General features: G+C 41.5%; 1 protein-coding gene and 1 pseudogene across 7 annotated transcripts in view; one reads left to right on the plus strand and one right to left on the minus strand.

Annotated features, from left to right (window-relative positions):
- adck1 (aarF domain containing kinase 1) overlaps nucleotides 1–25,000 on the minus strand; it is a 117,657-nt gene that overhangs the window by 92,247 nt on the left and 410 nt on the right. For 6 of the 7 annotated variants that reach the window (XM_088433041.1, XM_088433040.1, XM_088433042.1 and 3 more), the window contains exons 2-3: nucleotides 9,186–9,325; nucleotides 3,056–3,139 (exon numbers count right to left, since the gene is read on the minus strand). In XM_088433041.1, coding sequence (XP_088289167.1) covers nucleotides 3,056–3,139; nucleotides 9,186–9,317 — 216 coding nt within the window. In that variant the 5' untranslated portion in view covers nucleotides 9,318–9,325. The remainder of the gene's footprint in view (nucleotides 1–3,055; nucleotides 3,140–9,185; nucleotides 9,326–25,000) is intronic. The other variant, XM_088433037.1, reaches the window with a different exon arrangement.
- Nucleotides 13,291–25,000, plus strand: part of LOC148413242 (uncharacterized) — a 33,994-nt pseudogene continuing 22,284 nt past the window's right edge.

A 25,000-nucleotide genomic window follows, 5' to 3' on the forward strand; every position in this document is an offset into this window, starting at 1 on the left:
ATAATGATATTGCCCTTACATCGGCAGTGCCATTCTTGAATAAAGTTTAGTTACTCAGAGTTGGTTGAAGTTAAAACAAACGTACCCGAGTGGTCGTATAAGACTGCTAAACCCTATTCTGGTCTTAACAAGTGCAAATGATCTTTTAGAAGAAGAGCTGCCATATATATAATTTGCGTGGTTTTTCTACCGTCTCGTCTCAACGGTTACTCGACGAGTCGGCGGATTAAAGTAAGATGGGTAGACGCTTAAAAACTTAAAGGCAGTGAGCACCAGAACGTATCTTCTTCGACACCGGCTTACGCAGATGTTCGTCGCCCGGCGATACAGCGTTAGAGCTGTGTTGGACTAACGGGACGTCTTAACCCTTTAAACGGAGAGTCGGTCAGGACTGTTAGTTGTCCTTAGATAGCTGACAGGACTGTGGTAAGAGCAGATCAGTCATTATATATATATATATATATATATATATATATACATATATACAGTGGGCCCCCGGGTTACGAACTTAATCCGTTCAGCGGCTACGCTCGTATCTCGAATTGCTCGTATAGCGGGCAATCCAAACCCATGTTAATTCGTGAATGCGTGCAACGCGCAGAAGCCTTAGGTGAAATCATCACGCTGTATACATTTATTAATTTTGAGTGACATAATCTGCTGTACAGTTGCATTAAATAACAAATACAAAGGAAAAATGACTTTTACCTTTGGAAAGACGTGACTTGGGCTGAGATTAGCAGAGATGAGCAGAGATGAATGCTCGAAGTCAATACGTTAAATCAGATATGCTATTGGTCTTACAGTGTCACAGTAACTTTTTCAGTCAGGGTTTTCTCTACTTCCTTCCATCCCAACCAGCTGTGCCATCAAGCTAGATAAAGGCGTTCGGCCAATAGCATATCGGCACTTCTGTGATTGACGTGTGACGCCGGCCAATAGCATCTCCGTGAGTGAGACCGGGTGACCTTAATCGACCAATAGCATATTGGCGTCTCCTTGACTGACTGATAATTATTCACATTTTTTTTTTTAAACGGTTGGAATGTATTGACATCTTATTGATTAAAACACATTTAAACCTGTGACGATTTTTTGTCCTGCAATCGGCACACTTAATTTCATGTCAGCTGTTTTTCCCGACGTGAATTGAGCTGAGTGGAGGCGGAGGGGAGGGTGTGTGTTGTATTGACTAGGCACCACACTTATAGCTTGTTCGAGCGTCAGTTCACTGTTGGTTTCAACTCACAGAATTGCAACAATGGCGCTGTCCCAAAGCATGCCGGGAGGTCGCCTACTAACATGACATGCAGTTTTGTCAAGCAACCATTATACAGCACCGTAATACCACCCGTAACAGGGTGCAGAGATCAACGTTTTGAGTTAATACGGCAACGCAGCTAGGCTATTGCTCTTACAGTGTTACAGTAACTCTTTCAGTCAGGGTGCAAATCACGGAGATACTAAAACATCATCCTCTTATTTCTTCCTTTACCGTAGTAATTTTAGAAGCTATGTCTAACAGATAAAGTTTGCAAAGTCTTCAAAACATTCCGTTTTTCACTCATTTTCTCTACTTTCTTCCATCCTGTCCCATCAAGCTAGATAAAGGCGTTCGGCCAATAGCATATCGGCATTTCTGTGATTGACGTGTGACGCCGGCCAATAGCATCTCCGTGAGTGAGACCGGGTGACCTTAATCGACCAATAGCATATTGGCGTCTCCTTGACTGACTGATAATTATTCGCACTTTTTTTTAAACGGTTGAAATGTATTGACAATTAATTAAAAAAAAAACACACATTTAAACCAATGACAATTCTTTGTCCTGCAATCGGCACATTTAATTTCATGTCAGCTGTTTTTCCCTTTAGCTGTACAAACACTACACTTAAATGGTAATTATATTTAGACACCGTGAGTGAGACAGTCAGTGTGAGGTTGTAAGACCAATAGCGTTCACGTTACCGCCACAAGTGTCTGTTAATGATTGTAGATGACGCAACTGCTGAATTTGTGGACGCAGTTAGGCAAGAACATATCTACATACTCAATGGCTGGTTTGTCGGAATGCTCGTAAGGCGAGAGGTTTGCTCGTAAGCGGAGGACAAAAATCTCCCTGATCCACGCTCGTAAGGCGAATTGTTCGCAAATCAGGGTGCTCGTAAGCCGGGGGCTGACTGTATATATATATATATATATATATATATATATATACACATATATATATATATATATATATATATATACACACACACACATATACATATATATATATATATATATATATATATATATATATATATATATATATATACACACACATATACATATACACACACACACACACACACACACACACACACATATATATATATATGTATATGTATATATATATATATATATATATATGTGTGTATATATATGTATATATATGTATATATGTGTATATATACATATACACATATATATATACACATATATATACATATATATACACACATATATATACAGTATCTCGAACCTGTCTGGTGTGTTCCTTGTTCTTCATGATGCTCTCTGCGCTTTAAATAGACCTCTGAGACTGTCACAGTGCAGGTGCATTTATACAGAGACTTGATTACACACAGGTGGATTCCATTTATCATAGTTATTCATTTAGGTCAACATTGAATCATTCAGAGATCCTCACTGAACTTCTGGACCGAGTTTGCTGCACTGAAAGTAAAGGGGCTGAATGATTTTGCACGCCCAATTTTTCATTTTTTATTTGTTAAAAAAGTTTAAAATAAAAAACAAGTGTGTTTCACTTCATGATTGTGTCCCACTTGTTGATTCTTCACAAGATATTACAGTTTTATATCTTTATGTTTGAAGCCTGAAATATGGCAAAAGGTCACAAAGTTCAAGGGGGGCAAATAATTTCGCAAGCCACTGTTTTATTTTTCATTGTCTTCTTGTTTTGTAGTTATTCAGAGCGCTAGGAAAAAGGTTGTCTCTGAGTCTGCTTTACCGGCTTTTTATTAGCACTGTAATGCTACCTTGTAAATCTACCTTGGATTTAAGGGCCCAGTAATCCTCTGTTCCATATTCCACATATTTGAAAGCAGTCAGATAGTCGTAACAGATGACAGCAGTCTGCAGATAAAAAAAAAAAAAAAAAGTGAGGAAAACCGATTAGTAGACACAATTTTAATGGGGGCAAATCACTGCCTTGTTGAATTATTCAGAGAAATACAGACATGAAACCCCTAATAGATTATCATTTGATGCAAAGTTTACAGTGCTATTCTGGGTATGTCCCTAGTTCTGCCATGTGTTCCAATGGAAATGTTTCACAGTAACTCTCTCAACCTAATTCTAGAATGCAGGACAAGGGCCATGAAATCTCTAATATGACTGGTCAAAAAAAATTTAATTTCATTACTGTGTTACTTACCGGTTACATAATTTTTCAAAGGCAACGTTACAGTGGCAGGTAACGCTGAAAAATATTGTATATTGCTAGACACATTTCTGAAATCCAGATTGGATGAATGATGGAATAACTGTTTCAATGTGTATATGTTATCACATAAAAATACATTGCTTTCACATCTATTGGCACGTATCCACACACATACACTCACAAACACATACACAAACCCATACAATCACATATACACGGACATAAACAATTTCTTATACAGTATTATTGTGAAACTTGTAACAATCTCCTTTGTAATCTTGGTAATAAAACAAAGGGGAGTCGCACGGTGGCGTTGTGTGTGTTTACATCCGCGAAGCGTGGTGCCGGGATGCCACTGTAGTATACAAACACTGCTCACCGCTGGCGGAATTGATGATCGTAAAGTGTCGCTCCTTCTACTTGCCAAGGGAGATAAGTTCAATCCTGCTGGTTGCTACCTTTATCCCCCAAACTAACAACAGCAACAGAAGTGTGGCGCTAAACGAGCTGTACCTGGCTATCAGTGAACAACAAACAGCACAACCAGACGGCTTCATCATCCTCGCTGGGGATTTCAACCATGCTGATCTCAAAACTGTTCTTCATCAACTGTTTCATCAACAAATCAATTTTGCAACAAAAGGACATAACATTTTGGACTGTGTTTACACTCAGCACAAAGGAGCGTACAAAGCCGCCCCTCCCCTCATTGGTGCTTCTGACCACCTCACTATTTTGCTAACGCCTGCATACAAAGCAAGCGTGAAAATATAACCTGCACTGAAAGAAGTAAGGGTGTGGCCACAGGAGGCGACCTCAGTTCTACAGCACAGCTTTGAGTCAACAGACTGGGAAATTTTTAAAGAAGCATCCACCTACAACACAGATATTGAGGAGTACACAGACACAGTGACATCCTACATCACCAAACGCATGGAAAATGTGACCCACATCAAGAGGATCACCACACGGGTCAATCAGAAGCCATGACTAACAAGAAACGTCCACAGGCTGCCGAGGGCTAGAGACAAGGCCTTCAAAGCTGGGGATGAATCAGCACTGAGAACAACGAGAGCCAACCTGTCCCGTGGCATCAGGAAAACCAAACAAGAATACACAAATACAATAATCTCCCACTTCAAGCACAGGCAGAATGCACACAGCCTATGGCAGGGCATTCAAGCTATCACAGATTACAAACTTGCACCACAAAGCTGTGAGAGCGACATCACTCTGCTCAACAACCTAAACAGTTTCTTTGCACGCTTTGAGGAACAAAACACCACCCACCCACGGAAAACACCACCACCCTCGCACGACGAGCCTCTGTGCCTGTCTGCTGCCAGCGTGAAGAGGACACTCTCCGCCATCAACACCCGGAAAGCAGCAGGTCCAGACAACATCCCTGGCAGGGTGCTGAAAGACTGTGCAGAGGAGCTGAAAGATGTTTTTACAGACATCTTTAACACCTCCCTGAGGCAAGCCATTGTGCCATCAGGCTTCAAAGCTGTCACCATCATACCTGTGTCAAAGAAATCCTCCCCATTCTGCTTCAACGACGATCCTCCGGTGGCACTGACAACCCATCATCACGAAGTGCTTTGAACAACTAGTCCTGTCATACATAAAATCTATCCTGCCCCCCAGCCTGGACCCGTTCCAGTTCGCTTACAGGGCAAAGCCATCCACAGATGATGCCATCTGCTCTGCCCTCCACCCGGTACTCACCCACCTGGACAAGAAAGACTCATATGTAAGAATGCTGTTCATAGACTTCAGCTCAGCGTTCAACACCATAATACCACAACAACTCACCTGCAAACTAGACAAACTGGGCCTCAGAACCTCACTCTGCAACTGGCTGTTGGATTTCCTCAGCCAGAGGCCTCAGGTGGTTCATGTTGGCAAAAACATAATTGTCCTCTTCACCCTATTGATACATGACTGAACAGCATCCCACAGCTCCAACCACCTCGTGAAGTTTGCTGACAACACAACACTGGTGGGCCTCATCTCCAACGGCAACGAGACCCACTACAGGAGAGAAGTGGAGCTTCTGACCAGATTGTGCAAAGACAACAACCTCCTGCTAAACATCAGCAAGACCAAAGAGATGGTTGTCAGCTTCCAGAGAGGCCACACCCAACACCCCCCACGTGTGGGGCCGGAGCTGCACTGACTATAACAGGAAGGCTCTACAACGCATCGGACAGCTGAGAGGCTTATTGGTGCTCCACTCCTCTCCCTGCAAGACCTGTACACCACCCACCTCAGCCACAAAGCCATCTCAATCTTCACCGATACAAGCCACCCCGCACACAGTCTGTTCAGCCTCCTGCCCTCCGGAAAGAGGTACAGGAGTCTCCGCTCCCGCACCACCAGACTCAGGAACAGCTTTATCCACCAGGCCGTGAGACTGCTGAACTCTTCCCCCCTTCCCACCCGTGAAACTGCTGAACTCTCTCTCTTTCCCCCTTCCACACTCCAAAGTTCAGGTCATTGTACTCCCCCCCCACCTTAGCTCAAACTTTGCTCATGCACTTGCAAAATTTGCAGATTGCTGCTGCCATATTTATTTATAATTATACTTCTATTGCACTAGCGATTACACTTAGAACTATCACAACTACCTCAAATGCACACAGCTGGGACAACCACAATCAGAGTTGTCTTGCTTTGTCTCATACTGTTGGATTGTCTTGTCATACGCTGCTATTGATGTCTTGCCATACCTGGTTTTCGTTTTTAGTTTAAGTTTAGCAACACTAGGCAAAGTAGCCCTAACATACTGCACATTACTATTGATAAGAATCTAGTTTTAAGGATTGTCTCGTCTTGCGCACCTGCACTTTGTTATTGTACATGTAAAACGCAGAGGATAGTGAGAAACGCAATTTCGATTCATTTGTATGTTAAGCACACGTGAAGAAATTGACAAAAATATTGACTTTGACTTTGACTTGACTTTGATAACTGTTCCCTGGTCATTTGATTTAATTGCACGGTTATATACGTTGGCCTGCCACATCACTTGACTTGAACCAAGGTAACCCTCTAGGGCAGGGGTGTCAAACCCAGTTTAATTGTGAGACAGATTGTCCTTCTAAAATCTTTTGGAGGGCTGTTATGACTGTAATGTCATATCAATTTCAAATATGATCATCACACATTTACCCTGTTTTGAAATCAGAGGCCAGTAAAACCTGTTCAAACAAGGTAATGGTAAGAAAAAAAAAGTGCTTGTTGTTTCCCCAAAATTTTAAAACTTGCAAAATGTTAATAAATATACAGATCCTTAAAGTCATAATTAGCATTTTGCTGGCCACATAACAATGTGGCAAATGGGATTTGGCCTTGAGTTTGACACCTGTGCTCGAGGGTTACTTAAAATAAAAGGTATAACCCAATCACCCAAAATCTATTCACCAATTAAAAGATACCATTCATCAAGAAATTGTTGCCGTTGCTCATGAATTGATACAGTGAGTTTAAATATTTGGCATAATCTTTAAAACAAAATACAATATAAAGGCATTTTATTAACATTCAGAAAACAAAACTTTCATGCATTATTTATTTTATTTCTCTAACCTACAATTATGTCAGAATTGTTTCAACCCTGCAGTCCATAGGTCTCAAAATCCAGTCCACGAGGGCCACAATCCTGCCTGTTATCAGTTCTTCTTTCTCAAGCACACCTGATTCAAATGATTACATCATCAGCAAGCTCGGAAGGATCTAGGAAATTATCTTACTCATTTAAATCAGGTGTGTTTGAGGGAGAAGAATCAAAAACATGCAGGATTGCGGCCCCCGAGGACTGGAGTTTGAGACCTATGTGTATCCAAACCATTGTTCCCCAACCACCGGTCAGCAGCCTGGTACCAGGCGGCATGAACCGCACCCAAAATAATGAGCTACAATATTTCCGTTTTATGTATTATCCGAGTCAAAAGTTTTTTTTTTAAATAACTTTTATTTTGAAAATTGGATGGATTCTCTTGGAGTTGTTTTGTTTCAGTCACTTGAGTGCCAAAATTTCACTCACAAATAAGTTAAATAAGTAAACAGATGGGGAAAATGCCAAGTCAAAAGACAGGTGAAAAGCTTACATCTTGGAAGAAAAAGAAAGCTTTTAACAGGCAATAAATACCAGGAGTCCTACTAGAAATAATGACATTGCGGTAAAGACTTTAATCGCTGCATTGTAGCCAAAAAGACCCACAAAGTGACAAGGAATGGATCCTTTGCCATTAGGTTATAATATACAGTCGGCCCCCGGCTTACGAGCACCCTGATTTACGAACAATTCGCCTTACGAGCGTGGATCAGGGAGATTTTTGTCCTCCGCTTACGAACATACCTCTCGCCTTACGAGCAATTCGACATGCCGGCCATTGAGTATGTAGAAATGTTCTCGTTTAATTGCGTCAATAAAATCAACAGTAGCGACATCGTCAATCATCAGTAGATACTTGTGGCAGTAACGTGAACGCTATTGGTCTTACAACGTCACACTGACTGTCTCACTCACGGTGTCTAAATATATTACCATTTAAGTGTAGTGTTTGTACAGCTAAAGGGAAAAACAGCTGACATGAAATTAAATGTGCCGATTGCAGGACAAAGAATTGTCATTGGTTTAAATGTGTGTTTTTTTTTTAATTAATTGTCAATACATTCCAACCGTTTAAAAAAAAAAGTGCGAATAATTATCAGTCAGTCACGGAGATGCGAATATGCTATTGGTCGATTAAGGTCACCCGGTCTCACTCACGGAGATGCTATTGGCCGGCGTCACACGTCAATCACAGAAATGCCGATATGCTATTGGCCGAACGCCTTTATCTAGCTTGATGGGACAGGATGGAAGGAAGGAGAGAAAATTAGTGAAAAACGGAATGTTGTGAAGACTTTGCAAACTTTATCTGTTAGACATAGCTTCTAAAATTACTAGCAGCGGTAAAGAAAGAAATAAGAGGATGATGTTTTAGTATCTGCGTGATTTGCACCCTGACTGAAAGAGTTACTGTAACACTGTAAGACCAATAGCATATCTATCGCCGTGTTAACTTTGAGCGTTGGACGCTGCCCCCCTCTGCTTACACCCAGCTCAAGTCTCGCCGTTTCAAAGGTAAAAGCTATTTATCCATTGTATTTATTATATAATGCAAGTGTACAGCAGATTATGTCACTCAATTTTAATATATGTATACAGTGTGTCGTTTTTACCTAAGGCTTCGGCGCGCGTTGCACGCATTCACGAATTAACATGGGTTTGGATTGCCCGCTATACGAGCAATTCGAGATACGAGCGTAGCCGCTGAACGGATTAAGTTCGTAACCCGGGGGCCCACTGTATTATCTATATTACCAAACCAGATGAGCTCGCCACTGGTGGCAGCCTCAAAAGTATTTTCAAGAATCCAGACATCCCATCTGTGTGAAGACAGAAACAAGCTGAGGACTTCCATTAGTTTGGCGTGAATGGTGAGTTCACATCTTATGTGTACTTCTTATTCACCATTAGCCGCCCCGTCAATGATTAAGCTGTCAAGTGTTTAACTGTCTGCTCCTCCGGAAATAAATCTCAAGCGTTGACCCGTCAGTGATGAGAAAAAAATTAATGAACCCTTGTCTAAATAAACGGCAATGTTGATTACAATATGCCTGCATACATTTAAACTTCTTCACTGTGCTGTTTCCAAAATAGAATCAATCAATGCAGTATCTTACAGTGGCAGCAGCTCTTCCAAAGCGAATCAAACTCAGGTCATTGACATCAAGTTGTCTATTGTAGAAGTAAAATCCAGGAGAAGCTAACACTGCTGTTGCCAGAGTTGGGACTTTGAGCAGCCGGAGAGCCATTAGTAGTGCTGCGAAAATGCAAAAAAAAACAAAAAACAAAAAAGATATATTTAGAGTTACAATTAAAGACATACATACATGCTTTGATAAAACACAGTGGAGAGGAGGTTCTGTTCAGGAAGATGAATGTCAGATTCAGAAGGAGCATGTGGTTTTCATCCCAGCCGTGTCACAGTGGGCCAGATCTACACCCTCCTGCAGGGTTTTCAAGTTTGCTTGGGAGTTTGCCCAACAACTGTTGTGGACTTGGAGAAGGCGTTCGACCGTGTCCCTCAGGGAGTTCTGTGGTGGGTCCTTTGGGAGAACGGGGTACCAAACCTCTGATATAGGCTGTTCAATACCTGTCCCACCAATGTTGGAATTTGGTCTGTATTGCGGGGAGTGAGTAAAATTCATTTCCAGTGAGAGGTTTACTCCGCAGCGACTGCCCTCTGTCACAGATTCTGTTCATTACCTTTATGGACAGAATTTCTAGGCACAGCCAAAGCCCATGTGAGAGTTACTTTAATTTGTTTCCAAACGTAATCGTGCTTATGAGTGAACGTTAGCATTAGCTCGCGCTTCGCTAAGCGAGCGAGCTTGGTGGTACACGTTAAGTTTGGCTGGTATGAATGTCTTTGTTTAGTTGGTAATCGTGCCTTATTTCTCTGTTTTAGAGAAACCACACTCACACATATATCAGCCCGGATGGCTGGTTACTACATTATTCACATGAATGTTTTTTTATTTAATATTTGACACTTTAACCATAATGTATTTTTTTTTCCAACTATGACAGAGTTCAGCTGTAACTTTTCTTGAAGCAGTGTGTGAAAAGGAAGTGTTATTTTGTTCACGTGTAACTCAGTTGCATCATTTTTTATTGCAGCAGCATATGGAAAAACTTTAGACAGTTATTTGGAACCTCCTCAATGAAAATATATCATTTTGAAATTGGAAAGTTTATATTAGCAATTTTTTTTTTTTTAATTTTGCAAAAATCTCATATCGCGTTCTCGTAGAATCAATATCGCATCTCGTGGAATTTGTATTTCGTCCCATGCCTAATGTGAATGTATATTTCCATACCGAGCAAGATAATTATGTAGATCATGGCCAGAGGCGCACATGTGGTACGCATGCAAGACAAAAATTACTGATGTGTAACGTGGCGTCCTCTTCTGCGCATAGTCATAACTACTTTCATCGACGACCAATGGATGTTATTGGTAACAATCAAGCTGCTCATGAAAGATTTAATTCACTCTCGCATATGTGTATATAATCTTGCACAGAATTTAAAGGGCATGTGCAACATAAAAAATAAAACCAAACGTTTATTCTTCTTCTAATTCCAAAGCATTCTCATCTTAACAGTAATCTTTGCTATGTATCCAAACTTAACAGCATGGGAAGAAAAGGTTGCAAAAATACTCATAAATCTCATTCATGGCACAAAAAACCTTCCAATTAATAGTTTCCAGCAATTTTTCTCACCAGGGTTTAACCCTTAGATGCTCGAATGACTGAACCCTACACTCTTCCATAAGTGGGTCAAAAATGACCCATATTAGAATCAGTGCATTTTTATGAAATTTTTGTCATTTTGGTTAAGAAAAATTACTTGTGTAGTATTTAGCATCATATTTAGGACCACACAAAAATGATTTCATGTTTGAAGTATCATTATTTTGAACTTTTTAAAATGTTTGAAAAAGAAAATAACCCAGAATAGCAATAGAAAAATGTGAACATCCATTGTGTGTGTGTTTTTGTGTATGTATATGTGTAACTGTCCAGTCATTGACAGTTCCTCTCTTTTTTCACTTTTTTTGCCTTCTTGTCTCATCACTGTATCCAGTTCAGACAAATTACCTGTTTCTGGCTCTGATCATTGCACACAGGTACATTGCATTTCCCACACTTATTGTTGACTTTACGATTGTTGTTACTTGGGCAGATCTGACAACCTCTTTCTGATGACGTGGACCCAATAGTCTGGGTCCACGTCATCAGAAATTTCAGACTCGGAGTCCAACCCTTTTACTGCCTCTTCATCATCCAGCATCTGTAGGACCTTTTCAACTGTGTATCTAGCAGCCATGACACCTTGAATGAGTCATATTTTTGTGGCATGAGGTGCTAGAGCTGCCTCCTGGTGGCAGAACTTGTACCCTGCACCTCACAGCGGTGGCCAATTTACAATTAAGGCCCCGCTAAAAAACACAGCCAGACTCTTGCCCCTTCATCGATGCGTGCACAGAGGTCTACTTACTTTCGGGGTACCTCCCATTTGCATCTCTCGAGCTAATTAAGGTAATGTCTGTTGGCTGCCGCCTAGTACTAGCCGTAGCAGAATTGATATCTGGATCTTGATTTTAGGTTTCTTGTTAAAAGTAAGGCCCTGAGGGGCACAACACAGCAAACCTTGTGTAATCGCGGTCCGATCGGCAACACAGCCGAATTAGCGGCTGTGTTCTTGTCTTCCCCACTGACGTGAGTATCCGCTTAACATGGGTGAGTCTCTTCCCATGGCCCGTGATCTTTTCCTGTCTTCCCCATTGACCAGACATTGAGCGTCATAGCCGCTGCTGCTTTGTTGACTGGTTTTTACGGGACCTTCACGTCCGAGCGGCCGCTCCCTGATCCAGCCGGAGGCGTCCCACGTCTCAGCCGTCCGCCTCCGTGGATTCCGGGGCGGGAGCCTGCGCTCTCTCCCAGTTCGGACTGAGATCTGGTTACTGGACTTTTAACACCCATTTTGGGTTGATTTTGGTTGACTTCTTGGAAACTATTTATTTACTTGTTTTTAAATTTGTCTTTTACAGGCTGGAGCCTCACCTCCGGCGTCACTGGATGAGGGCTTCCAGTTTAGTGTTGGTGATTTTATTTTTTGTGATTGTGTCCACCAGTGTGCGTGTGCGTGTGGTGGTGTGCGTGTTTCACTAGGTGGTGGTTTTAATTGATTGGAAGCGCCTCGCCTCTCCAGTGCGCCGGATAAGGACGTTCCAGCCTTATTTAAATATTCCCACTATTTTTAATTATTGTTTTAAGTAAGTACAATAAAATATTGGAACCACACTTCTGCCTCGGACTCGTTACCACATTTTCAATAGATCAATATGTAGCTATATACATAAATACTCTCCCTCACACACGTGTGGGCACACACGCACACACACACAATACATATAGTAATGTTAGTTATCTTAGTTAGGGTTAGGGGTTCCCTGACCCTAACCCTACATCAAGTAGCACTCAATGTACCTGTGTGCAATGATCACAGACAGAAACAGGTCATTTGTCTGAACTGCATACAGTCATGAAACAAGAAGGCAAAAATGGGAAAAGAGAAAGGAACTGACAATGACTGGACAGTTACACATATACATACACACAAACACACATACAAACAAACACACACAATGGATCACATTTTTTATTGCTGTTCTGGGTAACTTTCTTTTAGGAATAGGGTTATCCCTAACCCTAACCCTAACCCTAGCTAGTGTTAGCAAGTTATAATGTAGGCTAGTTTTTGATAAACAATAATTACAACACTCATGAAAGACATACATACAATATTGTATGAAGATAATACTTACACGTATCAGCTCTTGCTGTGTAAAATAATCTTCCTGAGGGGTGACACTTCTGATATAGTCTGTGTGGTCCACAGTTTATTTATTCCTGACAGCCACAGTTGATAAGAATCAAAGGTTCCCATTGGATTCCATAGAAAATGAATGTGGGTCATTTTTGACCCACTTATGGAAACTTAGGGGAGTACAATTAACTACAATAAACAATAAACTACAATTTCTTAAAATGTATAAAAGGTCAGTCAAATATGTGAATGGAATTATATCAAAAACATCCCTTTTGAGGAATACCTGGAAGATGAAATAATTTTTCATTACAAAGATATTCCAAGAAAACAACCTCACCGGGTCATTTTTGACCCACTTATGCATCTAAGGGTTAACTGGGTGGCATGGCCCAGTGGTAGATTGGTTGTCTCCCAGCTGAGAGGCTGTGGGTTCGATCCCTTGACCATCAAGACCATGTCGAAGTGTCCTTGAGCAAGACACTGAAGCCCCAGTTGCTCCTGATGCTGCGTCATCAGTAGGTAAATGACTAGTTTGTTTAAAGCGCTTCGAGTACCCAAGGTAGAAAAGCGGTATACATATAAGTGAAAGTCCATTTACCATTTAACTTACTGCACAACTGGCTTTATTCAGCAAGAGTAGAAGAAAAAAGTTAGCCCTTTAGCAATTTAATCATTTAAAATGTATAAAAAATATTACCTATTTAATTCTCAAGGTTTTAATAGTTTGGCATGTGATTGAGTTATGCTGATGGATTTCACTTCCTGGACACTAGCTGGGGTATGATCAACCCTGGCTGGGTCACCTGAAGGAACCTGGTATCATCACTGATGATGTGTCCAGGTTGCATCACGAGTTGATGTATGTTCCTAGCTTCTGTCTGGTGTAGCCATTGACTGTCAGGAGAAGACTAGTTGACTACCAAGAATAGAGTGGCAGCAGCTGGAGAGACGTCACTAGGGCAGTAAGGGACAGCAGCCCAATCCTGCACATTCCTCTCTACCAGGAGGAAGAACCCACAATAAAGTTACAGATTGACTTACTGAAAAATACCCCTAGGGATCCCTAAGAGGGAGGGAGGATGAGCATCACCCTCGGATGGACCAAAGAACGACGAAATCACGCAATAGAAATACGATGACAAGTACAGAATGCTTTTGTGGCAAAGTGTGCCACGTGGTCTAAAGCTCCACCAGACCAAGATGGGATGTGTGCAGGTGTCACAGTGCACAGGGAACACACAAACAGACCACCAGAACACCTTCGGGTTAAATGGCCCCAAGCTAACAAGGAGCAGGAGTGGCGCCAGTTTGATGAGGACACCAATTCTATCTTAGAGGCAACAGCTAAGGGGGAAGCCGATCGACGTCTCCAGACCATGATCATCATCATCATCAGCCCAGCAGCTGAAAGATTTGGCCTGGAGGAGGCGAAGGTGGCAAAACCACCTTTTACCAAAAGCAACCGGGCGAATAAGGCAGGAGCTGAATGAGCTAAAGGCGCTGAGGCGGCGGTTTCAGGAGGCAAGTGAAGAGGAGAGGGGGCCTCTGACAGAGCTGCAAACTTCTCCATAAGAAGCTCATGAACTTGAGGAGGGCAGAGTGGCATCGGAGGAGGAGGGAGGAAAGAGCCAGAAAGCACACTGCCTTTCTAGCAAATCCATGTGTGTTTACAAAACAGCTGCTGGGGTGATCTGGAGAAGGGGAAAGGTCACCGAACAATGGCGATTTGCAGAAGGAGTATTGATTCGGAAGGAGGAAGAGTTTTAAAATCATCGAGCAATTTCGAACCATCTCCCTGCTCAGTGTTGAAGGGAAACTATTCTTCAACATTGTTGCCAGGCGCCTGACAGACTACCTTTTGAGGAACTCCTATAACAACACCTCAGTCCAGAAAGGAGGAATCCCGAAGATAGCAGGGTGCCTGGAACACAGTAAAGTAGTCATCCAGCTGATAAAGGAAGCCAGAGAGAATAAAGGAGATTTAGTTGTGCAGTGGTTGGACCTTACAAACACTTATGGGTCCATACCTCACAAGCTGTTCGAAGAGGCACTTCATCGGCACCATCTCCCAGACAAGTTCAGTATGTTTTCTGTAATTTATATTGTTTCTGTGTTCGGTACATGCAGCATCCACTTCAACCTGTGGGCCTGGAAGGGGGCTCCTCCCACCTGTGGTCCCTTCTGGAGGTTTCTGATTTTCCCCAAATTGGGGTTTTTGAGTTTTTCCTTCCCCTTCTGGGAGCTTTGACAGGGGATGCTGTTGTGTACCTTACATTGAAAAGATGTCTCTGTATGACCTCTTTTCATTCTGTGAAGCCCTTTGAGACTTTGGTGATTTAGGGCTATATAAATAAAATTTGATTGATTGATTGATTGAAGTTCAGAGACCTCATTCTGGACTATTACCAAGTGCCAAGTGTGAAGCAGCACCAAAATGCTATCCATCACCGACAAACCAGTGAAGAGCCTGGGGAAAATGTTCGACTGCAGCCTGAAAAGACAAAGCAGCCCAATCTCCACAGTTGAATGCTTTGAGAGGAGAGACGGCAGGTTCCTTTGGAAGTGGCTTGGTCTTCCTCGAAGTCTGACTAGCATCGCGCTGTACGGTAAAAACAACAAGCTGAAGCTCCCCGTCAGCAGCTTGAATGAGGAATTCAAGGTGAACCGTACTAGAGGGTGCTGCAATACAGAGAATCATGTGACCCAAAAGTTTCTCTAGCGGGGATTGACGTCAGAACAGGGCGGAAATGGAGGGCTGCAGCGGCTGTGGAAGCCGCCGAACCACAGCTGCGGCACAGGGCTCTGGTGGGGACGCTGGCGCAGAGAAGAACAGGCCTGGGGAGCAGTGCAAAGTCACGTTACGACAGATCAAAGGGAAAGGATACGAATACAGGACAAAAGGACAACACTGCTCCAGGAGGAGGTGCGAGCAGCAGCTGAAGAAGAGCAAGCCAGCAGAATGGTTGGTATGCAGCAGCAAGGAGCCTGGACGAGATGGGAGCAGGCGGCAGAGCACAAAGTCACCTGGACTGAGCTGTGGAAAGCCGAGCCCCAGTGCATAAAATTCCCAATCCAAGCTGTCTATGATGTAGTGCCGAGCCCGTCTAATCTATTCTGTTGGGGGAAGGTGGATCCGCCAGCTTGCGCTCTGTGCCGGAAGAAAGGGACTCTGGAGCTGCTGTCCGAGGGGCTTGAGTGAGGGGCGGTTCCGCTGGCGCCATGACCTCCATGACGCCATGGTCCTCAAGGCGATAGCAAACACCATCTGCAGTGGAATCGCCCACTGCAAGAGCCTCTGCCCGGTGAGAAAAACCATTGCCTTGGTCAGAGGTGGAAAAGAACCACCAGTTGCTGTCAGGACCTCTTCCGCTGGCCTGCTCGCAACGGCAAAAGACTGTGAGCTGAAAGTTGATCTGGGGAAACAACTAAAGTTCCCAGAGAATGTGGATAAAACATCACTAAGGCCAGACGTGGTGCTGACGTCAGCGACCTCCGAGAAAGGTCGTGTTCCTGGAGCTCACCGTCCCGTGGGAAGATCGCATCGAGGAACCCAATGAGAGGAAGAGAATTAAGTACCAGGAGCTGGTGGAGGAGTGTCGGCTCAATGGGTGGTGAGCAAAATGCGAGCCCTTTGAGGTGGGATGCAGAGGGTTTGCAGACCAGTCCCTCTGCAGGGTGTACAGCATGCTGGGCATCACAGGGGCCAGGAAAAGAAGGGCCATTAAGGAAGCTACGGAGCCACCATGTTGCCTCTCGGTGGCTGTGGATCAGGATAGGAGATCCGCGGATAGGGTAGCACATCCTGAACACAAGCTGGGGTCTGATCAACCCATGCTGGGTCGCCTGGAGGAGAGTGTATGATGCTCTGAGATACCAGGTATCATCACTGACGGTGTGTCCAGGTTGCATTACTAGTTGATGTACTGAATGTAACAAGATACCTAATGTATTGTATTAATGAATATTTTATCAACTCTTTCAGTGCCAAGCGTTATTGGAAAAGGAAACCTCTAGAGGGCCAGTTTTTTTTTTGTTTTTTATGAGTAATTGTTTACACTCTTTTTTTTCTGAGCAAGAAGATTTTTATAAACGGATATGCCCGGACATCGAATTAAAGTGAAGCCTCTTATATTATAACAAGACACTTGAAATTTCAATTTATTACAAAAGAAATCTAGGTAAAAGTCAGATTTCCAAAGCTGCACATTTCTCCATTGCTGTCTGTGTCTACATCGTGTGTGCGTTTGCTCTCAGCACGCCTACAAGTCACATGATCGGCTCCCAGAGACCAAGCTGTCAATCAATGTGCTTACTAGCACATTTGCACACTGCAGTTAGAGGAGAGACACAGGAGACGAAAGCAATTTTGGATTCTCTTGCCTTTTGTAATAAATTGAAGTAGAAAAACAATACAGTACAGCGTCGATATTTTATTTCGAGACATCAGTAAAGCCCCTGAGCTATTCAGAATTCAGAGCACAATACGCTGTAAAAAATATATATCCACACTGTAAAAAATCTGTGAAGCAGTGAACCCGCGATACAGCGAGGAATTACTGTATATTGTACTATTAATTTGAATCTTTTAATTTCAAATTGCATAAAGAATGACAGTGACTCAAAATAGGTTTTTAGCAAAATACTGTACTGTAACACGAACTGTTTGCAATAATCAGTGGCTGGCTTTTATAACAGCTTTTATGGCTTTAATGTGAACATTACTTTGTTCAAAACAGAATAGCTAGCTCCTATTTTCTGATGAGGTCCTCAATCGCAGTGTTTTCCAAATGGGCGTAACGATTTGGCAATGTGAGTAGATTATAGGAGATTTGTAGAAAATCATTAAAGATCGGATGATTGATGAAAATAAAACTGCATATGATATCATTGAATATATAGTTCTTGTTCAATGTTTTAACACCTGTTTAAGGGGGGATAGTTTAAAAGCGTTACAGTTTTGGAGTTAATGTTATTGGAAATGTACTGTACAAACTAGGAATGCAATGAAATCAAACTGTTAGGTTGAGACAGAAAACCAAAAGTGAGAAACGCTTGTCAGAAATCCGAAACATGGAAAAAAGAAAGACTTTTTTCACACATCACCTTGTGGTAGAGCTGCACGATTATGTCAAATAGGGCTGCACGATTATGGCCAAAATAATAATCACTATTATTTTGGTCAATATTGAAATCACGGTTATTCATCATGTTTAGTCAAACACATGTATTTATTGCATTTTTTTTTAAACAAGCAGTATATATAAACAAGGCTTCAAGGGTTGATACTTAAACATTATAATACAGTTGACCCCCAGGTTACAGTGTCCTTGGCTTTTTCATCAAGTTTTTTTCATCTTGCGATGCGGAATATTGAATTTTTTTGTCCCCTGTTAAAGGTATTTTCCCCGCTTTGCAACAAAAACAACTGTCATGACCCTAGTGGGTCGGCTGCATTTGTGTTTTGTTTCCATCTGCAGGCGTTTTTAAGTATAATCACACTTATTTTCTGTTGCCATCAATGCCTCCATGCAACGCCTCAATACAATGCTGGTCTGCTATTGCTTGGCGTCTCCTCCAATCCTTTCTATATTTTGTATTTATGATATTTTTTGATTGTATAAGTGTATATTATATATACATAGCACTTACTATACTATTTTGGTACCAATTTTTAATATGTATGTACAATTTTTAATATGTATGACCAATTTTTACATGGGGTTCTAAACGCATTAGCAATTTAACATAGTTTTGGATTGCCCGCCATTCGGTGAATTTGCCTAATGAGCCCAACCGTGGAATGAATTAATCTCGTAACACTGGGGCCCACTATAATATAAAAAAAATACTAAAATAGATCAATTATATAACATTTATGGCAAAAACTTAACACAAAGGGCAAAACAGGTAACTTACTTGCTCAGTGCAAACCAATAAAAAAAATTAAGCCAACTTAGAACCAAACATGTAGGACAACAGACCTGTAACAACACCTACAACAGCCTTAAAGTTTTTTTTCAAGAAAAAAAAAAAAAAAAAAAAAAAAAACAGTACAAAAGTACCAGAATCACTTCTTGTGAGTATGGACTTAGCAGTCAAAATTACATTTTTGGCCATTTCAAATCCAATTTATTCCAAATTTTTTAAGTCGGATTTTCCAAAATTGGTCTACTTTGACAGCTAGCTAGGTATATATTAGGAATCAGGTGATAAACTCAACGCCATTTCACTCTGATGCTGATGGGAGGCTGCTAAACAGTACCAGAATCATTCGAAATGGGTATGGACTTAGCAGTCAAAATGTCATTTTTGGTCATTTCAAATTTAATTTATTCCAATTTTTTGCTAATCGGATTTTTCAAAATGGGTCTAAATCGACAATTGATTAGTACGATATATTAGGCGGGTGAGAAGAGAGGAGGCGTTGGTCATGCAAACATGTGGGAAACATTGTCATCTAAAGGCTTTTAAGGTGGAATCGAAATCTGAACTCTCAGGAACGCGTCCGCGAAACCAACTTTAGCGTTGTCATCGCGTCCCACTCTTGATGCATGAAAGAAGACGCGCGGAATCTTGCCGGGATGCGTTTTGCAGCACTTTATACTCGGTGTCGCTTTCCTCCACAGTCAGCCGATATTCTTCCATACTGGTGGCAGTAAATGGAGAACATACAAACAACACTAGTACATTCAAACGATGGAAATTCTTCCAAGCCTTTTCTTTTGTTTTTTGTTTTTTTGTTTTTAAATCAGACACTTCACCTCAGTGTGCATGTTGTTTACGGTATTTAATTCCGACCTTTTATAAGCAATAATTCGTCCGCGATATTTCCTGCCTGATGCTTATGCGCGTCAAAGAAACTCCAGAAGGTATGCGTTGCGGAAGATTTGGCCAGTGCGGGCACCACGCGAAGGCGCGTGGTTGCCGAAAATGCGTCATTTTGACGCGTAGAGTCGTGCTGAACTCACGGAATGCGTCAAGCATAAACCAAGCTTCTTACAGGATTTGATCGCTTGCTATTTCTTAAGCTTAATAAAATCTTAACCTTGTGTTTGCCCCCTGGTGGTAGGATGACTGAAACTGCTTAATTTGACATGTACTACGTAGACGGCATTTTAAATGTTGATACATTGGGCCCCCGTGTTACGAGATCAAACCGTTCCGCAGTTGGGCTCGTAAGGCGAATTCACCATATGGCAGGCAATCCAAACCTATGTTAAATAGCTAATGCATTTTGAACCGCAGGTAAAAACATCAAAATTGTACATATATATTAAAAATTGGTACCAAAATAGTATAGGAAATGCTAGGTATATATAACATACATGCATACAATCAGAAAACATCATATATAAAAAATATAGAAAGGATTTATTTACCTTTGAGTGGCGCTGGTTAAGCCCATATTCTCTCGTAAGGGTAGCCTAGGATAGGCTAGCTTCGTATTTCTTGATTATCTTCAGCCTCGTTTCCATATAAATCCTCTCCTTCCTTCTCTCTTTAACATCACTAGCAATCTTGGGACCCATGGCTAACCCATTCAAGTTTGAATTAAGCAGTAAAATGCACTATAAATACGGTTTTGTAACTATTTGCGATAGAACAAAGCTTTACCATTCCGCCATTTTGAAACGAGTGAGGCCGACCAATAGCAGACTAGCATCTTTGTGAGGAGTCGCCGACCAATAGCAGACCAGCATTGTAAAGATGCGTGGCAGGGAGGCAGTGACAGCAAAAGAAAAAAAGTGCAATTACCGTAAATTCCGGACTATAAGCCGCTACTTTTTTCCAAAACTTTCAACCCTGCGGCTTATTCAGTGATGCGGCCAATTTGTGTAATTTTTCTAACGGCCGCTAGGGGCGCTCGAGTAGAAAAGGTAAGATTAAGACCGTTGGAATATATGCGTCGAGGAAGACTGCAACTTCCTGTCTTGTGCATAAATTAAATTAGCGTGAACATACCCTCATCATGGAAAATGCAAAAAGAAAGGCATATGACGCAGGACAAACTCCATTCCAGCTGTGATTCCTGGGGGCACAACGAAGTATTTGCAGCCGCTTGACATTAGTGTGAATCGTGCATTTAAAGTGGCGCTCCGTGTTGAATGGGAGAATTGGATGACCAGCGGCGAGAAATCTTTCACTAAAACTGGCCGCATGCGAAAGGCAACTTTTTCACAAGTGGATCCTGACAGCATGGGGGAGCATAAAAAAAATCACCATCACCAACGGCTTCCGAAAAGCCGGTCTTCTTTTCTCTCGTGACAGCGAGAGAGAGGCTGAGGGAGTGTGTGACGACGTCTATATAACAGTTTCATTCCGACACTGAGGAAGATGACTTTGATGGCTTCAGTTCAAAGGAAGGAAGATGAAGACGGCTTGCCGTGATTTTTACCAGTATGTTCTTTTACCAGACCTGTTTTACCAGACCTGTTATATTGTGTTACTAGCGTGTTGCTACCATGCCGCTACCGTGTTGCTACCATTTTACTGCCCTGTCACAGGCTTCAGTTCAAAGGAGGAAGATGAAGACGGATTACCGTGATTTTTACCAGTATGTTCTTTTACCAGACCTGTTTTACCAGACCTGTTATACTGTGTTACTAGCGTGTTGCTACCATGCTGCTAGCGTGTTGCTACCACGTTGCTAGCGTGTTGCTACCACGTTGCTAGCGTGTTGCTACCATGTTGCCACCGTTTTACTGCCCTGTCACAGGCACCGTTTGGGAAGAAAGTTATATTATTATTGTTAAGTTATATTATTAAAACTTTGAAAACTCTCTCTGTGTACCGTCTTTCTTTGTAAATATGTTTACATGTTTTAATGTGGGCACATGCGGCTTGTATGCAGGTGTGGCTTGTGTATGTACAAAATCGGTTCTCCTCTAAAATGTAGTGGGTTGCGGCTTATAATCAAATGCCTGCAGATGGAGACAAAACAACACAAATACAGCCAACCCTAATGGTCATGACAGTTGTTTTTGTTGCAAAGCAGGGAAAAGGCCTTTAAGAGGGGACGAAATAACACAGTATTTCACAACGCAACATTAAAAAAAACAAAAAAAAACAAAACAACGTAAGCCAGGGACGCCGTAACCCAGGGGTCAACTGTATCGCCGATTATAATCTTGATTAATTGTGGCAGCCAATATCGTGACCGCGATTAAAATTCTATTAATTGTGCAGCCCTAGTCCAAAATAATAATCATGATCACTTTGGTCAATATTGAAATCACGATTATTCATCACGATTATTCATCATGCTTGGTGAAACATGTCTATTTATTGCCCTTTTTTAAACAAGCAGTATATAAACAAGGCGTCACGGCTTAATACTTACAAATAATAATTATAATAAACTAAAATATATAATTAAATTAATAATTAAAACAAATGCACTTCAACTTGGCACACAGGGCAACACAGCTAACTTGCTGTGTGCAAACTGATGAAAAAAATGAAGCCTACTTAGAACCAAACACATTGTTTACTATTAAGCAAATTTTGATCAATTAGCAGTCAAAATGTCATTTTCGGTCATTAAAAAACAGAATTTATTCATATTTTTTGCCAATCAAATTTTTCAAAATGGGTATCAATTCACAGCTAGCACACTATATATTAGGAATCAGGTGAGAAACTCAATGCCATTGCACAGTGGTAAATAATGTATTAGGATGTGAAAAGCAGAGGCGTTTGTCATGTAAACATGTGGGAAACATTGCCATCTAAGGGCTTTTGAGGTGGAATTGAAAGCTGAATTCACTGGAGCGCGCAGTGCAGCCAACTTTAGCATTGTCATCGCGTCCCCCTCTCTCAGTTCAGGCTGCTGCTAAGGCTTGGTTTATGCTTGACTGTAACAGAGGTAGAGAATCCTAGTAGATTTAAACGATCGAAATTCTTCCAAGCGTTTTACTAAACAGACTCTTCATTTCTCCCCAGTTTGCTTGCTCACCAGGAGTTGTTTAAGGTATTTAGATAGTAGTCTTTTTCAGCTGAATCAGGTGTTTGTACCAGCAAACTTCCATAAGTAATCATTCATTCGCCATGTTTTCCATGTGGTAAAGAAATTCCGGAAGGTACGCATTGCGGAAAATCAGGCCACAAGGACGCCGCACGAAGGGTAGTTGCCGCCAAAACAACATCATAATGACATCATTTATACTTGATGCGTCAAGCATAGACCAAGCCTTGCTGCAGCTCTTTTTGTAGGATTTGCTCGCTTGGTATTTCTTAAGCTTAATGAAGTCTTGCGTTTGCACCTCAGTGGTAGTATGACAAAGTGCTTGATTTGACATTAACTTTAGCCGGCTTTTAAAATATTAATTTAAAAGGATCATCTTAATTAATCGTGGCAGCCAATATCGTGAACGCAATTAAAGTTCGATTAATTGAGCAGTCCTACTGTGTGGCACTTTGAAAATGGACTGTAAATCTCACAAGCAACTTCCTGTCAAAGTCTGAAGATGATTGATGAATATAAAAAAGGAAAAAAAAACACTATATAATATGGCTCTGAATATTATTCTTATTCAGGAACTTAACACCTGTTTAAAGGGGACCAATTTTATTTGGCTTTAGATTGGAAATTGTAATTACGTTACAATGTTAATTACACACTAGAAACACCCTCAATGTTATTTTACTTCCTTGACCCATCTCTGAAAATTCTTGCTCGTTGTGGTGCTCTCAGTATCGGTCCAACCCGAGCAGATAAAAAGGACTTGTCAGAACGATATTGTCAGAACCGGGGGGGGTGGGGGGGGTACAACTCACAAGTTAGCTACAAGTCACGGGCTGGACTGTTCAAATGTTTATTTTAAAAAAAGAAAAAAACTGCACGTAGGCTAGTGCTGTGGTTATCAAAGTGGGATCAGTGGAACCCTGGGGGTCCATGGCCTGACTGCAGGGGATTCGTAAAATAATTTGGGTTATTAATAAGAACATATATATTTTAGTTTTTTTTTTTTTTTTTTTTTTAATGGCGGAAATTGACTTTGTTTGTTGTAAGGAGGCTTGCAATTTGCAATTTTTATTTTCTAAACTACAGTAGAGCTGAAAAGTAACAACTACATTTGTTGTCAAATTGTATCTGTTGGTGAATGAAAGGGTCTTAAATGTTTCTTTTCGATTTGTTTGAAAAAACATTTGCAAAGGGGGTCTTGGAAAATTTGCTTTCCAAAAGGGGTCCCTGACTCCACACGGTTTCAGACTCCCTGGTCGAATGAATCTACTGAAAACCTAGCCACCATCAGTATATTTTCTCAAATACCCAAAGAAGTGTAAATTTTCTTCTAATAAATAAATAAATCAGCAATTTTCTATCAGTCACTGAAATGAAATACTTTTAAAACCTAATTAAAAAATACATTGGTGGGAATTTATTTACTAACTTCCAGGGGTAGTTTGTCAGACATTTTGTGCTCTCATCCACAGCTGGCAATATGCAATGAAATCTTTTCCCTTTATCACAGCCCTTCAGTGGGACGCGTTCAGCAGTGTTTTCCGCTCAGGCTCACATTTAAAGAAAGTTGCTTTTTGTCTGAGCAAACTGTCAGAAACACTAAGAAAAAAGTTTGTAATAAAATCTCCATCTGTATATGGCGAGGCTGATTTTGCAGCTCTTCTGCCGTGACAGCAGTCTCACTTTTTAATTTAGCTTTCCTGAACAGAGCCAATCAAGTTATTTGACCTCGTTATAATCCTTTCACCTTCGGTAGCCTGTATTTCATGTCCATTTTCTTGTTTTTGTCCCTGTGTTTTCAGATTATATGGTTTCATTACCGACACACTCAGACCACACAGGAGACACATGGGTTTTCCAGTAACCTCCATGAAGATGTAATCCAACTCCCACGTTGTTAGAAACCCCCAGTTTTTAGCGTCCATCTTCGATTTTGCCATTTTTGATTGGTATCTGAAGGTTCACTTGTGCTGTTATCCTCGCTAATGACATGATGACTACTAAAAAGAAGCTGCCTCGCGCTCAGACGTGTCACTGTTGCATTGTGGGTTTTAGTATTAAATCAGTATCGTCCAGCGGACCATAGAAAACCTTGCAGAAAGGATCCAGCCACGGGCCTGGACTTTGACA

The sequence above is a fragment of the Hippichthys cyanospilos genome, chromosome 14, assembly GCF_059441005.1.
Source record: "Hippichthys cyanospilos isolate Australia breed blue-spotted pipefish chromosome 14, RoL_Hcya_1.0, whole genome shotgun sequence".
Taxonomy (NCBI): domain Eukaryota; kingdom Metazoa; phylum Chordata; class Actinopteri; order Syngnathiformes; family Syngnathidae; genus Hippichthys; species Hippichthys cyanospilos.